Here is an 18,011-nt window from a genome sequence, read left to right on the forward strand (position 1 = left end):
CAAGAATCAAGCATGGAAAGATATTGTTGACGATACGACCCTGACTTCAGAGGAGGGAGATCTATCTGTCCTGCATGCAGCTTGAAGGCGTGATACAGTGATAGAAACACATGAGATGATGCAGAGACACCAGAGATCAATCACCTATCATTAGACGATTGTGACTCCAATTTGGAAGCAGGGGATAAAACGGTACAAGCCATCTACTCATTCCCTCTATACTCAAACAGTAACATTGTAGCGTACCTTCTTCTTCATACCTCATTCGTCGTCAAAAACGTGTTTCTTTTCTCTGTACAAGCATCAAAGACTCAAGTGGTCGCTGCTCTACCCATTTCAACACTCCCACCATCTTCTCTCAGACTATCGGCTCTCTCCTCGTGATCAGCCATCTCAAGCGCCTGCTCAACTCCCCTCAAGAAATGCGATTCTCCACCACAGACCTCGACGATGCCACTCGCGAGCATGAGTTTCCACACCTGAGACCTGCGACTGGGTACTCTGCAGAAGAAAACCCTAGTCCCGCGTTCGCGATACCCACTCACAATCTCAAGCAGCACTTGAGCGGCGGCAGGGTCTAGAGATGTCACGCCATGGACATCAAACACCACATTGCGATTTTGCTGTTGGGACCGCACGCGTGGGAGGGCAGGGTGAGCGGCACTAGTGCCATGAACTTCTAGTCTCCTCAATCGATCCTTGAGACTTCCTGTGTTTGCAAACGTCAAAGGCTCAGGAATCTTGACAATCAGAACGTGAGGGATAAATTCTAGACCGCCGTGTTCGGCGCTGTCGAAATGGTTGCGGGAGCCAGGGACACGGCCGAGGATTTGGATGCGTGGGCGAGTGGCGTGTTTGAGGAGACGGAGGAGGGAAAGACCTATGCCGACGGCGATGCCGATGCGTAGGTTCCAGAAGAAGGTTGTCAGGAAGATCAGGACCATGAGTAGGATTTCGTTCCAGCCTCTGATTGACCAGAAGAAGTGGATGTCGTGGGGTGCTTCCTCGATTAGTGAGTATGCCACGACCGAGATCATAGCGGCAAGTACGCCTTTCTGTTCGAATATGTTAGTTCAGACAGTCTGCTTATTGATCCGTCTTGGGTGATAGAACTTACGGGGATGTAGTGAAAGTATGGCAGCAAGAACAGAATGCAGAAGACGGTGATCAGGGACAAAAACACACTGCTCATCGGCGTCTTTCCACCAGTGTTCTTGTTCACCAAACTTCTTCCATAACCACCAAAGGCAGGAATACCCATGAACAAGCCTCCGAAGATATTTGCAACACCCAAGGCGACCAACTCGCGGTTAGCAGAGACAGTCATGTTGACAATGCCATCTGCCTCTTCGTACTCATTGCCATCCTTGTCAACCTTTTTCTCAATCTTTGTCGTACTATTTGCAAGACTTTTGGCTGCGACACTGCTTTCGAAAAAGCCGAGTAGAGCGATCAAGAATGAGGTTGAGAAAGCGTCGGTGACGTGTTCCATCATGGATGGCTGGAAGGGAAAGTGTACTTGGAAGGGCTTGCCTGTAGTCTTCAGGTCGCCCAAGATATCAAGACCTTGCTTGTCCCACGAGAACTTCCAGGTGAATAGAGCAGAGAACACAACGACCAAGAAACGGTCGGGAAAATAGGCAACTGAAGGATATCGGGGTTGCAGGCTTCTCTTAAGCTGCCTGAAAACCATGACGATGGCAAAGGCACCAAACGATACAGCGCAAGTCAATTTGTGTGCTTTGTCGATATGCCTGAAAAGGTAGACGATTTTTGTTAGAGAGCTGCCGTGTGCAGCACCGCTGGGATCGTGTTCAATAAGTGCAGTCATGCCAGTCTCAGGCAAGAGTTGGTCGATGAAAATGACAATGCCAATGGCACTAATGAAGCCTCGAAGGAAAGGTCTGCTCAGAACACTGTCCAAGAAGCCGAGTCTGCAGAGGCCAGCAAGCAAAATGATTGCGCCTGAGATTCCAGTGACCATACCGGCGATTTGAGTGTTGCTTGCGAAGTCGTTGTCTCTGTGCTTCCCTGAACTGATGTTCTCACGCACGACTTGACCAGTGAGAAGTGAACCAGCAGCCTCGGGCCCGACGACCAATTGCGGTACAGTGCCGAATATGGCGTATATGAATGGATTGAAGACGAAAGCGTAGAGACCATTGATGGGTGGCAGGTGGGCCAAGTTTGAGGCGTAGGACAAAGACATGGGGATGTAAAAGGAAGCCATTGTCAAGGCAGCAACCAGATCACCGCGCAGAAACTTCCATTGATACTGGCGGATCCAATTTGTCACAGGGAGATAGTAATGGAGGTACCTGGGAAACAGGTTTAGAAGGCAGAAGAGGTATATTGGGAAGGGAGTGTGCTACATACATGGTAGACTCGCTCTTGACACCATGCTGCTTGGCCAGCCATCTTGTTGTGCTCATGTTGCTGCCCGAGCCAGCACCAAGGAGACCATCGGTGGCATTTTCATCGAGCAAGCTGTGAGGAGTAACAGTGCCGCTCTCGAGGCCTTCTCTTGGATCGTATGAATCTGTGCTGAATGTGCTGCCATAGTGTTGCAAGAACTTGGGCCTTTGATCCCAATTCTGCTGTTCTAAAAGACCAGTGCGTACGGAGGGCTCGGAGTGTTCGCCATTGGACATGGGCGGTACGTCGGACATGGCTTCTGGTGAACGACTCCTGTCTGCGGCGCCCAGGATCATGGAAGGGTTCTCGGGCGACGATAGGGTATGCGACACGCGCAAGCCGGAAGGGTTCGCAGGCACATGAGCGAGTACGGGACGAGGAGTTGAAGCTGCTTGTGACGGCGACGACGGTCGCGGCTTCGGAGGAGTCGGCATTGTATTTGGGCGTACGCAATCAAGGGTCGATTAAGGTATGCTGTAGTCTGCAGGTGCCCGAGACAAACAAAAGACTGAAATAACACCGCAGAAGAATAGCCCGAGCTTCTTTAGGCCTCAGGCACCGCTTCCTCCTGATTCCAGATGGTCCGTCGCTGACCGCAAGATTGCCGCGCCCCTGTGACTATCGTAGCATCTAGAGAAAGACAACCAAGGGTCGCTCGCGCTCGAGACAAGATGATGTCTTCTTTTTACTGTGACACCCCGCACTGCAGTGTTTGCTTCGACTCGCAAGTTCCAACAGACGGGTCAGCAGGGGAATTTATAGCGGCACCCCCAGTGGCCCCGAGGCCCCCAGTACTCCGATAACTCCGAGGGGCTCCCGCTCCGGCTTCGCACCTTAGCTATCTACCACTTTAACTTCTACCATGCATAACTCCACCACTATGTTATCGATATAAGCTAGGAAAATTATAAATTATTAATACTAGACCTCTTTTTATAAGATGTTATTTAAACTATAAGAATTAATTAAGTATCGGTAGTACTATATACTAATAAAGTTATTAATTAGAATCTAAGAGGTAATATAATAAGTGCAAATCCTAAAAATAACTTACTACCTCTTTTACTACTTCTTTTACTATACTAATACTATATTAATACTACTCTTTTTAAGGCCTAATACCCTTTTTTTACTACTACTATTAAAGCTAGTAATACTTAGGGTTGTTAATATAGGTTTAAACTAGTTAGAGTTATTAAAGGTTGTTAGTTTAAAAACAAAGATAAGATTATCTATAAGTATAATTAGAAGTATAAGTACTATAGTAAGCTAAGAAACTACAATAAGCTTATAAAAAAGACTTACTATTACTATAGAGCTTCTTTAATTAAGATAGACTATAAGATAAGGGTAGTCCTTATAGCCTTAGAGCCCTTAAAGCTAAAGGGGCTATAAGAGATATAACATATCGATAAGAATACCTATAACTATATAGCTAATCTACCTATTACTCTATCTAGCCTTTATAAGTAGTCCTTAAGTACTACTTAGTAGGCTATAATTAATAGGCACTTAAAGTCCTACTATTATTTATATATACTAAACTATCTATATTAATATAAGCTAGAAGTCCTTATCCTTTAATATAACCTTATAAACTAAGTCTTAAAGTAGCACCTTAAAAAGGTTACTATTACTACTTATATAGAATAGCTCTTTAATAGGTTATATAATAAGCTATTCTATTATAAATACTAACTAAATTTAGATACTAGTAAGATTAAGTACCTACTAATAATATACCTAACCTTACTTAAGATCTTTTATAACTATCTAGATATCCTTCTATTTAACTATATATATAGTACTAATATATATAACCTTCCTCTTCTTAATATTATTATAAAGACTACTTAAAATACTACTATATACCTTAGGGTTACTATCGTCTCTAGTAAAGCTAAAAAGGACTTTATTAAAGTACTTAATAATATTAAAATCTTACTTAAAAAAAAGAACCTCCTTTACTATTTATAACTTATTATAAGTGACTAATCTTAAGCCTTCTTTAATATACTTAATAAGGTACTTCTAGAGGTTCCTTCTATTATATACTAATAGCATATAAATAAGGATATCCTAAATAAGGTATATAAGCTTAGAGGCTTCTATATATAAGTATAGAGTAAAAAGGAAAAATGCTATATTAAGTCTAAGTAGACTTAGTCTATATAAAAGGAGTTTTATAAGGTACTTAACTTGCTAATAGAGGCTAATTTTAATATAAGAGTAACTAAATTTAAGGACGAATTTTCTAAGTTTATTAACTATTTCTATAAAGAGTAGTAGCCTTTTTAAATTTGCTTTATTAAGGTAAGAATATATAACTTTTTAAAAAGACTTACTCTTTTCTAAGAATCTAAGTAGTACTAGACTAATTAAATTATGCACTTTAGAGAATTAACGACCTCTTACCTTAAAGGCACTTATACTACTATTAAAGCATAGCTTAATAACTTATATAACAACCTTCTAACCCTCTTTAAGAAGCTCTATAATAACTAGAGGGTTTAATAAAAGGGCTATATATAGTCTATAAGTAGGTTAAAATATATAGCTTACTTATATACTAGTCCTTTCTATTAAAGCTATATCTATAAGATTTATCGCTATACTCTTAAGGAGGCTAAGAAATAGTATAATATAGCTATTAATACTATCTAAAAGAGTTATTATACTAATAATTATAACTATAGTAGGCTAGTAAGGACCTTTTATATTAGTGTCTATATAGGAGCTTTTTAAGCTACTATAGGTATTTCTTATAAATACCTTATCTTCTATAAGTTAACTATATAACTAAAGGGCTATCTTCTTCTAGATAAATTTAATAGACATTAGTAGATTAATAAGACTAATATACCTAAAGGCTAAAAAGGCTGTTACCCTTATAAGCTAGTAGTATATAAGAAGCGAGCTTATTATTAAAAAGCTAACTACTTAAAAGGAGGAAGCTTAAATAGTATAAGGCATAACTATATATAAGCTAAACTTAATAATAGGAATACTCTACTATCGATAATTACTATACTAATACCTATACTAGTAACTTAATACTTTAGATCTATTATACTATTACTACTTATATAAGACTAGTTAATACTACCTTAGTAAGGTACTTTATTAATACTACTATCTCTTCCTTCTTTATAGCCTATATACTAGTAACCTCCTTTTTTATCTCTAAATAGTAAGCTTATATATTATTAGTAATTCTTTAGTAATATAGCTATAGCGTAGTAAATAGCTTTATAGTAGTAGTAAATAGTAATATAATAAAGGCTACTAGAACTATTATTTCTATCCTCTTAAGTATATACTAGATTAACCTACTATGCCGGTTATAGATAGTTATTATACCTTAAATTACTATACTATTAAAAATTTAAGCTTTATTAACCTTATCCTAAGTTTAATCTAGTAACCTAGTTAGAACCCGCTAATTCTATTATTCTTATAGCAAAAACCATTATTCTTGCAGGCCTTAGTAGGGCTGCAAGACCGGAGCAGAGACTTACTACATGTAGTACCGACTGGGGGCTCCGGGAGGACTGGGGGTGCCGCTATAATTTCCCGGTTAGCAGCATCGAGCAGGCCACATGATTGGTTGCCGGCCCTGCCAAGCTACGCCTGCATCATGCTTCGAGCGTCATGCTTCTCCAGAATCTCTCGGCCATTTGCTCTGCTATACCGTCGGCAACATTATCGCTTTTACCATATTTTAATTATCTATAACCAAGCCACGTTCCATCTATTTACCAATTCCGCCTCCGCAGCCAATATAAATACAGCACAACCTACCGCCATCTATTATGTTGGACCCTCGAACATTCCCACGTCCACCTGCTTTGCAGCAGATCAAGAAAAATATACTGATCAAATTCCCTGGCCCTGATGGCCAAACCATTGCTTCTACCGACCGCGCCTATTGGGTACTTGAGACCTACCACCCGCCTACTTATTACTTGCCACCAGCTTGCATCAGATTAGACTTGACTCCCACATCTCGACGGACCTTTTGTGAATGGAAAGGTACCGCCAACTACTTTACCTTCAAAACACCATCCGGCGACAAGGTAGAAAGCCGCGCTTGGACGTACAAAGACCCAACTCCAACCTTTGCCGACATCAAAGACTATGTATCCTTCTACGCCGACCCACGATGGGAGTGCTACGTCGACGGAGAACTGGTCGAGCCACAGCCAGGTGATTTCTATGGAGGCTGGATGACCAGCGATATCGTGAGACAGTCTGTCAAGGGTGCACCGGGTACCAGGGGCTGGTAAAAGTTTGTCTCCGCGCGATTTTGGTCAAGTTTAAGTCCGATATCGATACGTTCTACATACTTGGTCTTAAGAATCTCGATCAAACGTTCGTACGCTCGATGCCATACACTTGTCTAGAGTACAATGTGGCGGCGTTTTCTCGGAACCTTATATCGTCCATGGCCCGGATTGTTCTCGTGATTAATCCGGGGCAACGTGACAGTGTGTCGAAGCAGGAGCAAAATGCTTTCGCATGTCACTGGCACACACAAGCGTGAGCGTTTGTCGCCAGAAATCTTGTAATTCTCGCATGAGTCCGAGCAACGTTTCGAGGCCGCGCACCACGTGCACCGCACCACCTTCTCCGTTTCATGCGCCGAAGCCGCCCAGATGCAATACAGTAGCCCCATCACTTCCTATCATCAAGATCGCTCGGATGAGTCTCGAGTCTTCATTTCCCCAGTCGCATAGAGGATGAGAACTCTCTAGCATTCAATCTGCTTGACTGCCAAGGGTACGTACAAGCTCATCAAGACATGCTAGTCATGGCCAAGGAAAGTGCTTCGATAAAGCCATACCGTCCGTGGCGCATCAAGAGCGAGACTTTGATGGCTCTGTTCGGGATCGTAATTTGAGCTCTTAGCTTGTCAAATCATTGTTCGAGAACCTGTTCTCTAGGATGTCTTCGGAACCCAAATATTGACCCCACGCACATGTCTCCGGATTTGCGCTCTTCACCATGGAGAAATCGCGGAGTCTCCTCATAGTTCAGCCGACCGACGAGGCCCGCTATACCCAACACAGTAAAGGCTCATCAATAGCGCCACGACTAGTTCGACTCCCCCCAGGACACGGCCAATGCTTTTTTCTCATTCCCGGAGATCCTGGAGAGGTCGTTCGAAGATATTTAAGGAGGGGGTGTGACCCATCCTGTTTCCTTCTGATCGAGCACTGTTCCTGTTGTGCAACGACTCTGGTGTCTTTAATCCAGCTCTTTGCACACAAAGCGCGACCCTTCTTTCAACGCTTTCTTCTGTCCAGGTATGTTTCTCATGTTCCTGGGCATTTCGTCTGGGCAGTGAGCTTGTCATGCACTTGGCGCGATACCAAGCTTCCCCAAGCTCCAGCACGCTTCTCATATGAGCCTAGCTAACGAACGATAGACAGACACTCTCGCTACAATGGACAAGACCCAAGCCGCTCACTATGAGGAAGACCTCCCTGCTACTGGCGAGACAACCGAGTCGATGTCTGTCGGTAGATACATTGCCACTCGAGTTTCCACACTCAAACCACCAATGACTAAGGTGGACAATCCAATTCGTCTTCTGAGACTGCTCAACAAGCAACAATGGCTTTTCTTCGCTTGCTCATTCATCGCATGGACCTGGGATGGTAAGTCAAGGCTTCAAGAAGGCAAATTTTTTCAGGACTGGTGCTAATCGTGCCTTCACTACAGCTTTCGATTTTTTCACCGTCTCATTGACAGTGTCTGATCTCGCCAAGTCTTTCGGAAAAACCACAAAGGATATTACCTGGGGTATCACACTGGTTCTGATGTTCCGCTCGGTCGGTGCTATCGGCTTCGGTATTGCAGCAGACCGTTACGGACGCAAGTGGCCTTTCGTTGTCAACAACCTTCTCTTCATCGTCCTTGAACTCGGCACCGGCTTTTGCCAAACATACAAACAATTCCTTGCCGTCCGTGCACTCTTCGGTATCGCTATGGGAGGCCTCTACGGAAACGTTGCCGCGACAGCACTTGAAGACTGCCCACAGGAGGCTCGTGGTATCATCAGTGGAATGCTGCAGCAAGGTTACGCCTTTGGATACTTGCTCGCTGTAGTCTTCGCCCGTGGTCTTGTCAACACCACTTCCCATGGATGGCGCCCACTCTTCTGGTTCGGCGCTTGCCCTCCTGTCTTGTTCATTCTGTTCAGACTGTGTCTTCCTGAGACCCAAGCCTACCGCGAGCGCCAAGCTGTGCGCGAATCTGGCAGCCCCAGCCTTGGAGGTACCTTCATTGCCGAGGGAAAGATTGCTCTCAAGCGCCATTGGCTCCTCCTTTGTTACATGGTTTTGTTGATGGCTGGTTTCAACTTCATGTCTCACGGAAGTCAAGATCTCTACCCTACCATGCTCAAGAACCAATACAGATTCGACGCCAACGCTGTTACTGTCACTCAAGTCGTTGCCAACCTGGGTGCGATCTGTGGTGGTACAATCATGGGATACTGCTCTACCATCTTCGGTCGTCGTCTCACCATCATTGTGGCTTGCGTTGTTGGTGGTGCGTTGCTCTACCCCTACACCTTCACTTCGTCCAAGGCTGTCATGGCAGCTGCCTTCTTTGAGCAGTTCTGTGTCCAGGGTGCTTGGGGTGTTATCCCCATCCATCTCATGGAGTTGTCTCCCGGTGCTTTCAGAACCTTTGTCGTCGGTACCGCTTACCAACTTGGTAACCTTGCCTCCAGCGCAAGTTCTACCATCGAGGCTCAGCTCGGAACACAGTTCCCTCTTCCTCCTGTTCACAAGGTCGAAAGATACAACTACGGCAAGGTCATCTGCATCTTCCTCGGCTGCGTGTACGCCTATGTTATCGTCCTTACTTTCGTCGGTCCTGAGTTCAAGGGCCGTGACATGAGAGTCATTCATGACGTGGACACTGCAGAGGCACTTCACCAAAACGCCTACAACGAGAAGCGTAACATGTCAGACGCTGACCAGATCGAGCACGTTTAAGATGTTGCAGGCGGCCATGTTTATGTTTTTAATGAATTTGTTGGTACAGGTGGCACCATGTGCTTTGTCGTGACAAAGCCTGATTGATTTCTCTAAGTTATCAACAATACGAAATGAAATTATTTTATCCAATTGTCAAGATACACATTCCTTCTACCCAGTGAGATAGCGTGCTGTGATCTGTAACCGAGAGTCATGGCTATTGATAAAGAGAATGTAGACCCGCTCGGTCGAATTATTGTACGTTTCTTCTCATCTCCTCTTTTTACCTCTCGCGCACTGAATGTGTATCGCAGAGGAGTTGATAGCAAACACAAGCTCATCGCTATGGAGCGCTAAAGAGCACGTGCCCATGGGATAAATGGCACAACATGTGTCTACGAGAACGTCGACTGTTCTTTACCTCTTCTGATGGTATATGCTCTCCGGCCAAATGCTCGGTGCTTCTTCTCTTTGCTTCTTTCTCAGCTCTGCCCCTTGACAGTTCACGACTCTTTCTCCGCTGCCCGCGCGACCGAGATGTCAGGCTATGAGACCTTATCTCGATACCCCATGGGAAGGCTATCTCTGACAATACGTTCTGACTTGGGCAAAGCTTTGTGCCGACGTTAGGCTGGTAGTCTCATTCTTGCCTGCTGGCAAATACCTCGTCTCGACGCGGCTACAGACGGTCCTGGCGCCGCCGGAACGCCATCTGGACTTCGAGGCTGGTTTGGTGTAGAGCACAGATACGAGTACCCCATGGAGAAGTACTCACCGTTGCGCTAACATTATTGTAGTTCTCAGCATCTCACCGTGATCTGATTTCGCATGGTCATCGCGTGGACCTTGCGTAGGTCTCGGCCCCATGATTGGCTATCTTACCATCTTTGTCTCTTGCGCACGCGACAGACATCAAGACTGTACCAAATTTAATATTCATCGTTGTGCGGAATCGGAATTCCTATCAAAGCACCAAAGCATTTGCTGGTCGGAGACTTCGTGTGAGGCTGAGGGAGTCGCACTCCTGAAGCCATTGCCATTGCCAAACAGCTACGCTCCAAGTGCGTTGACCCATACTCACGAAGCATCACTGTTCTCAAGAATAAGGATATGCTTTTGCTTGTTTGTTCTTGGATTTTCCAGACTTGGTAGGATCGGCCGAGATGCCAAATGGTAAGTGGTGTGGTTATGCGAGAAGCTTCGGCTAGCGTGATCTCACCCAAAACCTCCAACGGCTCCAGGCGCGCCACTCGGTTCTAGAAGCATACACGACTGTATCCCAGTAGGTACTCCAAGCACATATAATACCCATACTATGGCCCTCTTTCACAGCATTCTATCAACAGACAATCACAATCAATCAGTCACTCGTTTGACACCTTCGTCTCTCTCTTTCCTATACACTCTTTTCCAGTCCTCAATATGGACGCAAACAAGGCTTTCGATGCCGAGAAGGGCTTGTCCCAGACTATCAGCGAGGCGCCCGAGTATGAGGTTCAGACTGGTCAGCAGAATGAACTCAAGCGTTCTCTTAAGAACAGACACATGCAGATGATTGCCATTGGTGGCGCTATTGGAGCCGGCTTCTTTGTCGGTGCCGGCGGTGCCCTCCATACTGGCGGTCCTGCATCATTGATCATTGGTTTCTCAATCATTGGTATAATGTTGATGGCAACCATGCAGGCTCTTGGAGAGCTTACAGTCCTGTACCCTGTCAACGGTGCATTCTTCACTTATGCCTGCCGATTTATCTCCGAGTCTTGGGGCTTTGCAATTGGCTGGCAATACGCCATTCAATGGTTGACTATCCTTCCTTTCGAGTTGACCGCTGCCTCCATCACCATCAAGTTCTGGAAAGAAGCTGCCCACATCAACGTCGGTGTCTGGATCGCTATCTTCTTGGTTGCTTTGGGTGCAATCAACTTTTTAGGCGTGAGAGCCTACGGTGAGGTCGAGTTCGTCCTCTCGATCATCAAGATCATGGCATGCATTGGTTTCATCATTCTCGGCATTGTCATCGATTGTGGTGGTGTTCCTACCGATACTCGTGGTTACATTGGAGTAATGTACTGGAAAAATGGCGAAGCCTTCCGCAATGGCTTCAAGGGCTTCTGCAGCGTCTTCGTTACCGCTTCTTTCGCCTTCGGTGGTACTGAATTGGTCGGTCTCGCAGCCGCTGAATCAGCCAACCCTAGAAAGGCTCTTCCCCAGGCTGTCAAGCAGGTCTTCTGGCGTATCGCTTTCTTCTACATCGTCGGCCTCTTCATTCTGGGTCTCGTTGTTCCCGCCAGCAACCCCAACCTTCTCCACGCCCACGGTGCTCACTCGCAGTACTCTCCCTTCGTTATTGCTATCCGCCTCGCTGGCATCAAGGTTCTTCCCTCCATCTTCAACGCTGTGATCACAGTCTCCGTCATCAGTGTCGCCAACAGCTCCGCCTTTGCCTCTACCCGCACTCTTCAGGCTCTTGCTGCTCGTGGCATGGCTCCCAAGTTCCTCGCCTACGTCGACAAGAAGGGCCGTCCCGTCCCCACTATCATTATCCAGATGGCCATGGGTCTTCTTGCCTTTGTCAACTTGGCAGCTGCCGGCAACGTTCTCTTCACCTGGCTCTTGTCCCTTACTGGTCTTGCCAACTTCTTCGTCTGGGGTAGCATCAACCTTGCCCACATCCGTTTCCGCAAGGGTTGGGCACACTCTGGTCGCACTGTTGAGCAGCTGCCTTACAAGGCCAAGTACGGTGTCATTGGCAGCTACATTGGTCTCTTCCTCAACGTCATCTGTCTCGTTGCTCAGTTCTACGTCGCTCTCTTCCCCGTTGGTGGCAAGCCTGACGCCCAGGACTTCTTCGAGTCCTACCTTGCCGGTCCTGTCATCTTCACCCTTTACGCCGGCTGGAAGATCTGGACCCGCGAGTGGAAGCTGTGGATCAGTGCCTCTGACATGGATGTTGTCACCGACATGCGCGAGTTCGCTGACGATGAGGACGAGGAGGTCAAGGCCACTGGCTTCATGGCCAAGGTCAAGTCTGTCACCTCCGCTTTCATCTAAGCGTATGACGATGATGTGTATATATTCTCAAAAGCTTTTATGACATAGCTTTCGGCGTTCTTATTTGGGTTGACGATTGGGAGGGACTTTTTGGACAAAAGCCTTTCTTTTTTATGATTGGAAGCATTATACCTGCTATCGGATGACAGACATAGCTACGACTAAGAAATGATGATCTTTTCTACCTTCAACAAAAACATGTTCCTTTTTCTACTCTTGATGACTTCATAATAAGCTTGCGATTGGGAAGGAAGGTGACTCCATGCTCAGACTGCTGATGTACAAAATAGTAACACTAATCGACAGGAAATGCTATGTGTAAGAATGATGCCCCTCTTTGACTTGTGAGGCAGGCACGAAGCGAGAATCGATGCATAGCAACCTTTGAGGTCGTCAACATCAAGCTCCGCAGAAATGACTCTCCTGTTCAACGGGCACAATGGTCTGCGAATCTCGTTATGGCCTAGTGAGATCAACTATATCACAACCTTCCTCTGAGACTGCGCTGATCTGGAAAAGTATTCTGCGTTTTGATAGTCACACATGCTAAAGAGCGATCGTCTAGGAGACAGAGTCAGGAAACAGTGCTTCTTTACGAACATCATGTGACAAAGTCCGTAACCCTCAGCCTCCTTCCGCACTGGCATAAGCCAGAAACCACACTACAAAAAGGCATAGTTTTGTTCGGAAGCAGAGATGTATCCAATGAGAGCCGATGATTGTTCGTCTCTCAGTGGACAATTCCCTTTCCTCGAGAAGTATTGTGCATTCCTGCAGCTACGTGCTTTGCGTAGTTTAGCACACGGTGAGTGGAAGTTGCGTACCAGCAGTTGCTCATTGGCACTTTCCTACTTCGCACCTGCCTCTCAACCGAAGCGAATCGTCAAAACAATCTTCCAGACTTTCCATCACGCTTCTCTTCTCAACATCATTTTCGAGCAGATTCTATCAAGGTCGGCGTTCCGTTATCAATATTTTTCCACGAACAATGCAACAGCAAGCCGCCAGAGGTATCATGTACTGCGCAGCCTGTCGTAACAGGACTCAATACGATCCGGACCTTCGTCACGACCATCCAAATTGTTGTGAGGCAATCAAGAGCACTTGCGGAAGCTGCGTCCTTCAGGCAGCCCGATCAATGATGAAGTTGCTACAAACCACTTACCCTTGTACTGGATATGGTCAAGACTGGGGTCGAGAGAAGGTCCAGCGCCTATGTCCATTCGAATTCCACGAACACGAAAACATCGTCGCAAGAAATCACAGGGTAAGCACAAGGACTCTCTCACACCGGATTCCATGGTATGGTGATGCTAAACAAGTAACGCTTAGGAGAGAAGCCCCTACTTCCGCTGGTGCAGAAATGAAGAGTCAGGTCGTCATGGTCAGATCCACTTCGCCGATTCCAAGTCGGGTAGGGTCAGTATGCGCAAGGTCATATGCAGCATATGTGCTACCGAAAACTGCTACGAATGCGAGTCCCCATGGCATGAAGGAATGTCTTGCGACGAATTCCAGGCATCTCCGGCTGTAGCACCACAGAGATACGCTGAAGTCTTCAACTGGAGACGCTGCCCCTACTGTCAGGAACCAGTCAAAAGAAACACGAGAAATGTCTCACATACATGTAAGAAGCTCGGCCTGTGTTCACATCCCACGACTGACTTCCAGAAGGCTCCGCCTGCCATAACACTTTCGATTAGAAATTGACTCTCCGTTGGTAGGGCTTTCTCTGCAGTCTACACAGGGTTTGACAGTTCGCTTTATTAATAGTCCTTCCTTGCAATGGTATACTCTCACGCTATAAAACAAAACAAAACAAAAGACTGCACGTTTACTATCATGCTTCATGACTCCACTACCAAACGCGCCTGAAAATGCTGCAATAGCAAAACACAAGAAATAGCATCGAGGAACCAAAGATTTCTTTCTCAACCACCTCGTCCGCCTCTAGCGCTCCAAGGCTTGAAACTACGTCCCATGCCCAATCTGCGTGTGGTGCCAACCCTATTGCCCACCTGCGCAACACTGGTAGCATGGAATGTAGTCGCTGGTCTGAAAGCTTCTGACTTTTCTCCAGCGCCTCCACTTTTTCGTACAGTCGCTTCTTCTGGCGGAGAAGATGGTGGTTCGGCTGGCGGAGGGCTGGAGAGAAAAGTGTATGGTTTTGAAGCCGTTGAAGCATTGTCACTGCTTTTTGTAGTTGTGGGCTTTGTTGAGGGTGTGGTGCGGAGTTTGAAATCCGATATTTGTGCCGTTTTTGCTGGTAAGGTTGTGGCTGGCTGTTGTTGGTATGTCGATGGTCGTGAAGAGGATAGATTTGAGACGTCGTTGAGAGGATTGGAGACGTGGCGAGGCATGGAGGATGGAACTTTAGGTGGTTTATGTGTCTCAGGTACACTGGTCGTACGTGTCAACTCCAACGATTGTGGTGTTGTGCTGGCAATCTTCGGTTTGCCAAAGAAGGACATGATGCTGGCGGTCCCTTCGGCTGCTTTATTCTTTTTAACTGGCGCTTTCCGGGCGTCGATGTCTCGCAGTCTGGCTTCCTCTTGAGCAGAATTCATCTCTTGCATGCGCGAAGCAGCTGTCGTGATCTTTGGCGGTATGGTCATTGATGCTGTGGAGAAACCTGCTGGGTTCTGCATTGTGACTTTAGAGGCTGGCATGAGCCCAGCAACTGGTACCGTAGGTCCATTTTGCTGCTCATTATCCATTCTTCGTCGCTTGTTTGCATAGAGCCCTTCCTTGAACTCGATTTCGCGGCCCTGGTCCCATCTTGTGTTTTCGCTCTTAGGGAAAGTGCCATCTATGGGCCAATGCGTGTCTTCAGGAGTTTCATATGTGCTGCGTGCTTCAATGAGTAGCTTCAGCGCAGGCTTGTCTCTTCTCAGTGTTCTTGCCAGCTCAACCACTGCGTCATCGTAAAGCTTAGGGCCTTGAGTCTCGAAGAAAGCTTCTATGCCTCTTTGTGTGAGGAAGTGAGACATGGTAGTTTCTCCAGATTGACTGTTCTTGTTGGGGCAGCTCAAGTACAACAGGGCTTGAGCTCTGGTCATGCCGACATATAACAATCGTCGTTCTTCATCGATGTCATCGGCTCTTGAATGTGGTATTGAGCCTTCATAGCAAGCGGGGATGAAAACAACAGGCCATTCGAGACCTTTTGCTGCGTGAATGGTTGATATTGTGACGTGCTGTTGAAGCTCATCAGGATTCTCATCTTCCTTGCGTTGCGCTTCACTCGAAAGTGCAATGTTTGCAAGAAATAAAGTCAACGCATCCTCGTTCGGATTGATGAGTCGTTGCTCCAACCCTTCAATATCTGGCAGAACTTCCTCCTCGAGGAACTCCTCGCCTCGTGCCATGGCTGCTGTCAAGTCTGCTGTCTGTGCCTTGAGTTCTTCGATGTTGGCCCATCGAGTTTCGTAGTCATCCGGATACTTTTTCTGTAAGAATTCGGAGAGTTCCAGCTTCTTGATCAGATATTCGACCAGTTCGAAGGGAGATGCTTGCTGATCTTCTGTGCCTGTGATTTTCTTCCGACCAGTCAAGACAAGATTGACCAGATCTGTCAAGCCTTTTAAGCCTTGAGCGGAGAGTTTGATATCTGATCGTGCTTTTCCTTGCACGATGTTCAAGACTATCGTCCATAGTGTACTGCCTTTTCTCTCCGCTTCGTCTATTAGACCTTTGATGGTGACATCGCCAACACCACGAGTGGGGACGTTAATGATCCGTAGCAGCGCGTCGTTGTGATCCGGTTGGTTGATGACACGAAGATAGTCCAACACCATTTTGACCTCGATACGATCAAAAAACTTGGTTCCTCCTACCATGCGATATGGTATGCCAGAGTTTCCGAGTGCTGATTCGATGTGCCTAGATACAGCAGCAGATCTGAGCAGAATCGCAAAGTCATTGGGCTTGAGCAGTTCTGCGCTGAGAGCCTGTGTCCTTCTAATTTCTGAAACAAGCCATTTTGCTTCTGCGTCAGCCGTAGGGAGTTTCCGAAGAACTGGTCGATCTCCAATACCGAAGGTAGGCTTGAGAGCCTTGGCAGGTCTGCTCTCGTCTTGCTCAATAATTTGCTGAGCTGATTGAAGAATTGCTCCTGCTGATCTGTAGTTCTCTTCTAGATGGATGACATCCGTGCCAGGAAATCGCTTTTCCATTCGTTCAAGGTTCTTGATCTCAGCGTTTCGCCAACCATAGATGCTCTGATCAGGATCGCCAACGATGGTGGCATTCTTCTTGAACTGGGAGAACAGGCACATAAGCTCAAATTGTACAATATTCGTGTCTTGAAACTCGTCAATGAGAACGGCCTCGATGTTGGAGACACACTCGGGATGTTGGCGGAGAAGCAAGGCACAACGGAGAAGTAAATCGTCGTAGTCCAACAAGTTGGAGGTTCGCAGAGCTTCTTCGTACTCAGCGTAGACAATACTGAACTCCTGCTCAGCGGCCTTGCGAGTGACACCGTATTGCTCTGCACTGATGCTTTTGGCTTTGAGACTGGATAACCTCGCTCCAGCACTTCCTGGTTCGATAGAGAAGCCTTGACGTTTGATAATGCGAGTGATGATGGCTCTGCTGTCCGACGTATCGGCAATACCGAAGTTCTTGTCAATGCCAATCAAGTTGCCATATGATACGAGAAAGCGTCGAGCAACAGAGTGGAATGTGCCCAGGATGAGTTTCTTTTCCAGGCCGTCACCAACGAGGTCTTTGATTCGTTCTTTCATCTCTCGTGCAGCCTTCACCGTGAAAGTACAAACGATAATGTTCCATGGTTTCAACCCTCGTTCAGCAATGAGATAAGATACACGTGCGGTGAGTGTTTTGGTTTTTCCAGATCCGGGAGGGGCTAGGACCTGCAATGCAAGTGAAGGCGACGTTACCGCCAGCCTCTGAGCGCGATTCAGCCCATCCAGTAAATTGTCCATGGATGGTTGGATGTTTCGTCCGCCAACTTTCTGGAAGACGCGATGGAGGCGAATTTGGTGACGCGGATTCACGTGCTTTCGGCCGCGAAATTGGAGAATTTCCCATCAGATTTCTACTGCTAAAGTGAAAATTAGAAAAGCGTCGTGAACATCAAGCGAACAATAAAATGGAGGTTCAAGAGTTGCGACCGAGCAAGGCAGGAACGATGACGAGGGACGAAAGAAAAGAGCAAAAAGTGATGCCTCGAGGGAGAATCGAACTCCCATCTAAGGATTACCCAAGCCATGCTTGGTCATTTCGATGACCGATATGAGACCTTCGTACTAGCCGTTATACTATCGAGGCGGGTTATGAAAAGAGATTGGCTTAGGATATTTATATACCCGATTTGTTCACAGTCCGCGCATTGTGCGTATATCTGATTTGCTCACTTTACCTCCCTGCAGCACGCCCTTCGTAGTTTCCCTAGCTTTTCACTCTGGCGATTTGATCTTATTTATAACGCCAAGCTCAAGTTGTTGGTGCGGCAAGAAGCGACACTCGAAGAGGATCACATGCGACTTCCGAGGACCGACGATGACGTGCGTGCCTGCCGCATTCGATACA

General features: G+C 46.4%; 5 protein-coding genes across 5 annotated transcripts; 3 read left to right on the forward strand and 2 right to left on the reverse strand.

Annotated features, from left to right (window-relative positions):
• Positions 1-311: 311 nt before the first annotated feature.
• Positions 312-2,651, reverse strand: M437DRAFT_60443 (uncharacterized protein; the record flags this gene model as incomplete). The annotated part of the gene is made up of 3 exons (XM_041023757.1): positions 312-1,055; positions 1,118-2,318; positions 2,377-2,651. 3 exons carry the CDS (start codon positions 2,649-2,651, stop codon positions 312-314), a joined length of 2,220 nt encoding a protein of 739 aa, XP_040875021.1.
• A 3,576-nt stretch (positions 2,652-6,227) lies between these two features.
• M437DRAFT_60400 (DUF427-domain-containing protein) lies at positions 6,228-6,701 on the forward strand (the record flags this gene model as incomplete). The annotated part of the gene is made up of 1 exon (XM_041023750.1): positions 6,228-6,701. The coding sequence occupies one exon, from the start codon at positions 6,228-6,230 to the stop codon at positions 6,699-6,701; it is 474 nt and encodes a 157-aa protein (XP_040875022.1).
• Positions 6,702-7,861: 1,160 nt separating this feature from the next.
• M437DRAFT_88983 (sugar transporter family protein) lies at positions 7,862-9,422 on the forward strand (the record flags this gene model as incomplete). Its single annotated transcript, XM_041028938.1, has 2 exons — positions 7,862-8,075; positions 8,140-9,422. The coding sequence occupies 2 exons, from the start codon at positions 7,862-7,864 to the stop codon at positions 9,420-9,422; spliced, it is 1,497 nt and encodes a 498-aa protein (XP_040875023.1).
• A 1,404-nt stretch (positions 9,423-10,826) lies between these two features.
• M437DRAFT_79353 (AAT family amino acid transporter) lies at positions 10,827-12,455 on the forward strand (the record flags this gene model as incomplete). The annotated part of the gene is made up of 1 exon (XM_041027159.1): positions 10,827-12,455. The coding sequence occupies one exon, from the start codon at positions 10,827-10,829 to the stop codon at positions 12,453-12,455; it is 1,629 nt and encodes a 542-aa protein (XP_040875024.1).
• A 2,774-nt stretch (positions 12,456-15,229) lies between these two features.
• M437DRAFT_32444 (UvrD-helicase-domain-containing protein) lies at positions 15,230-17,404 on the reverse strand (the record flags this gene model as incomplete). The annotated part of the gene is made up of 1 exon (XM_041019234.1): positions 15,230-17,404. A coding segment is annotated over one exon (2,175 nt), but the record flags the coding sequence as incomplete, so codon positions are not given.
• Positions 17,405-18,011: the final 607 nt, after the last annotated feature.

Source organism: Aureobasidium melanogenum (assembly GCF_000721775.1).
Source record: "Aureobasidium melanogenum CBS 110374 unplaced genomic scaffold scaffold_39, whole genome shotgun sequence".
In the NCBI taxonomy this organism is placed as follows: domain Eukaryota; kingdom Fungi; phylum Ascomycota; class Dothideomycetes; order Dothideales; family Saccotheciaceae; genus Aureobasidium; species Aureobasidium melanogenum.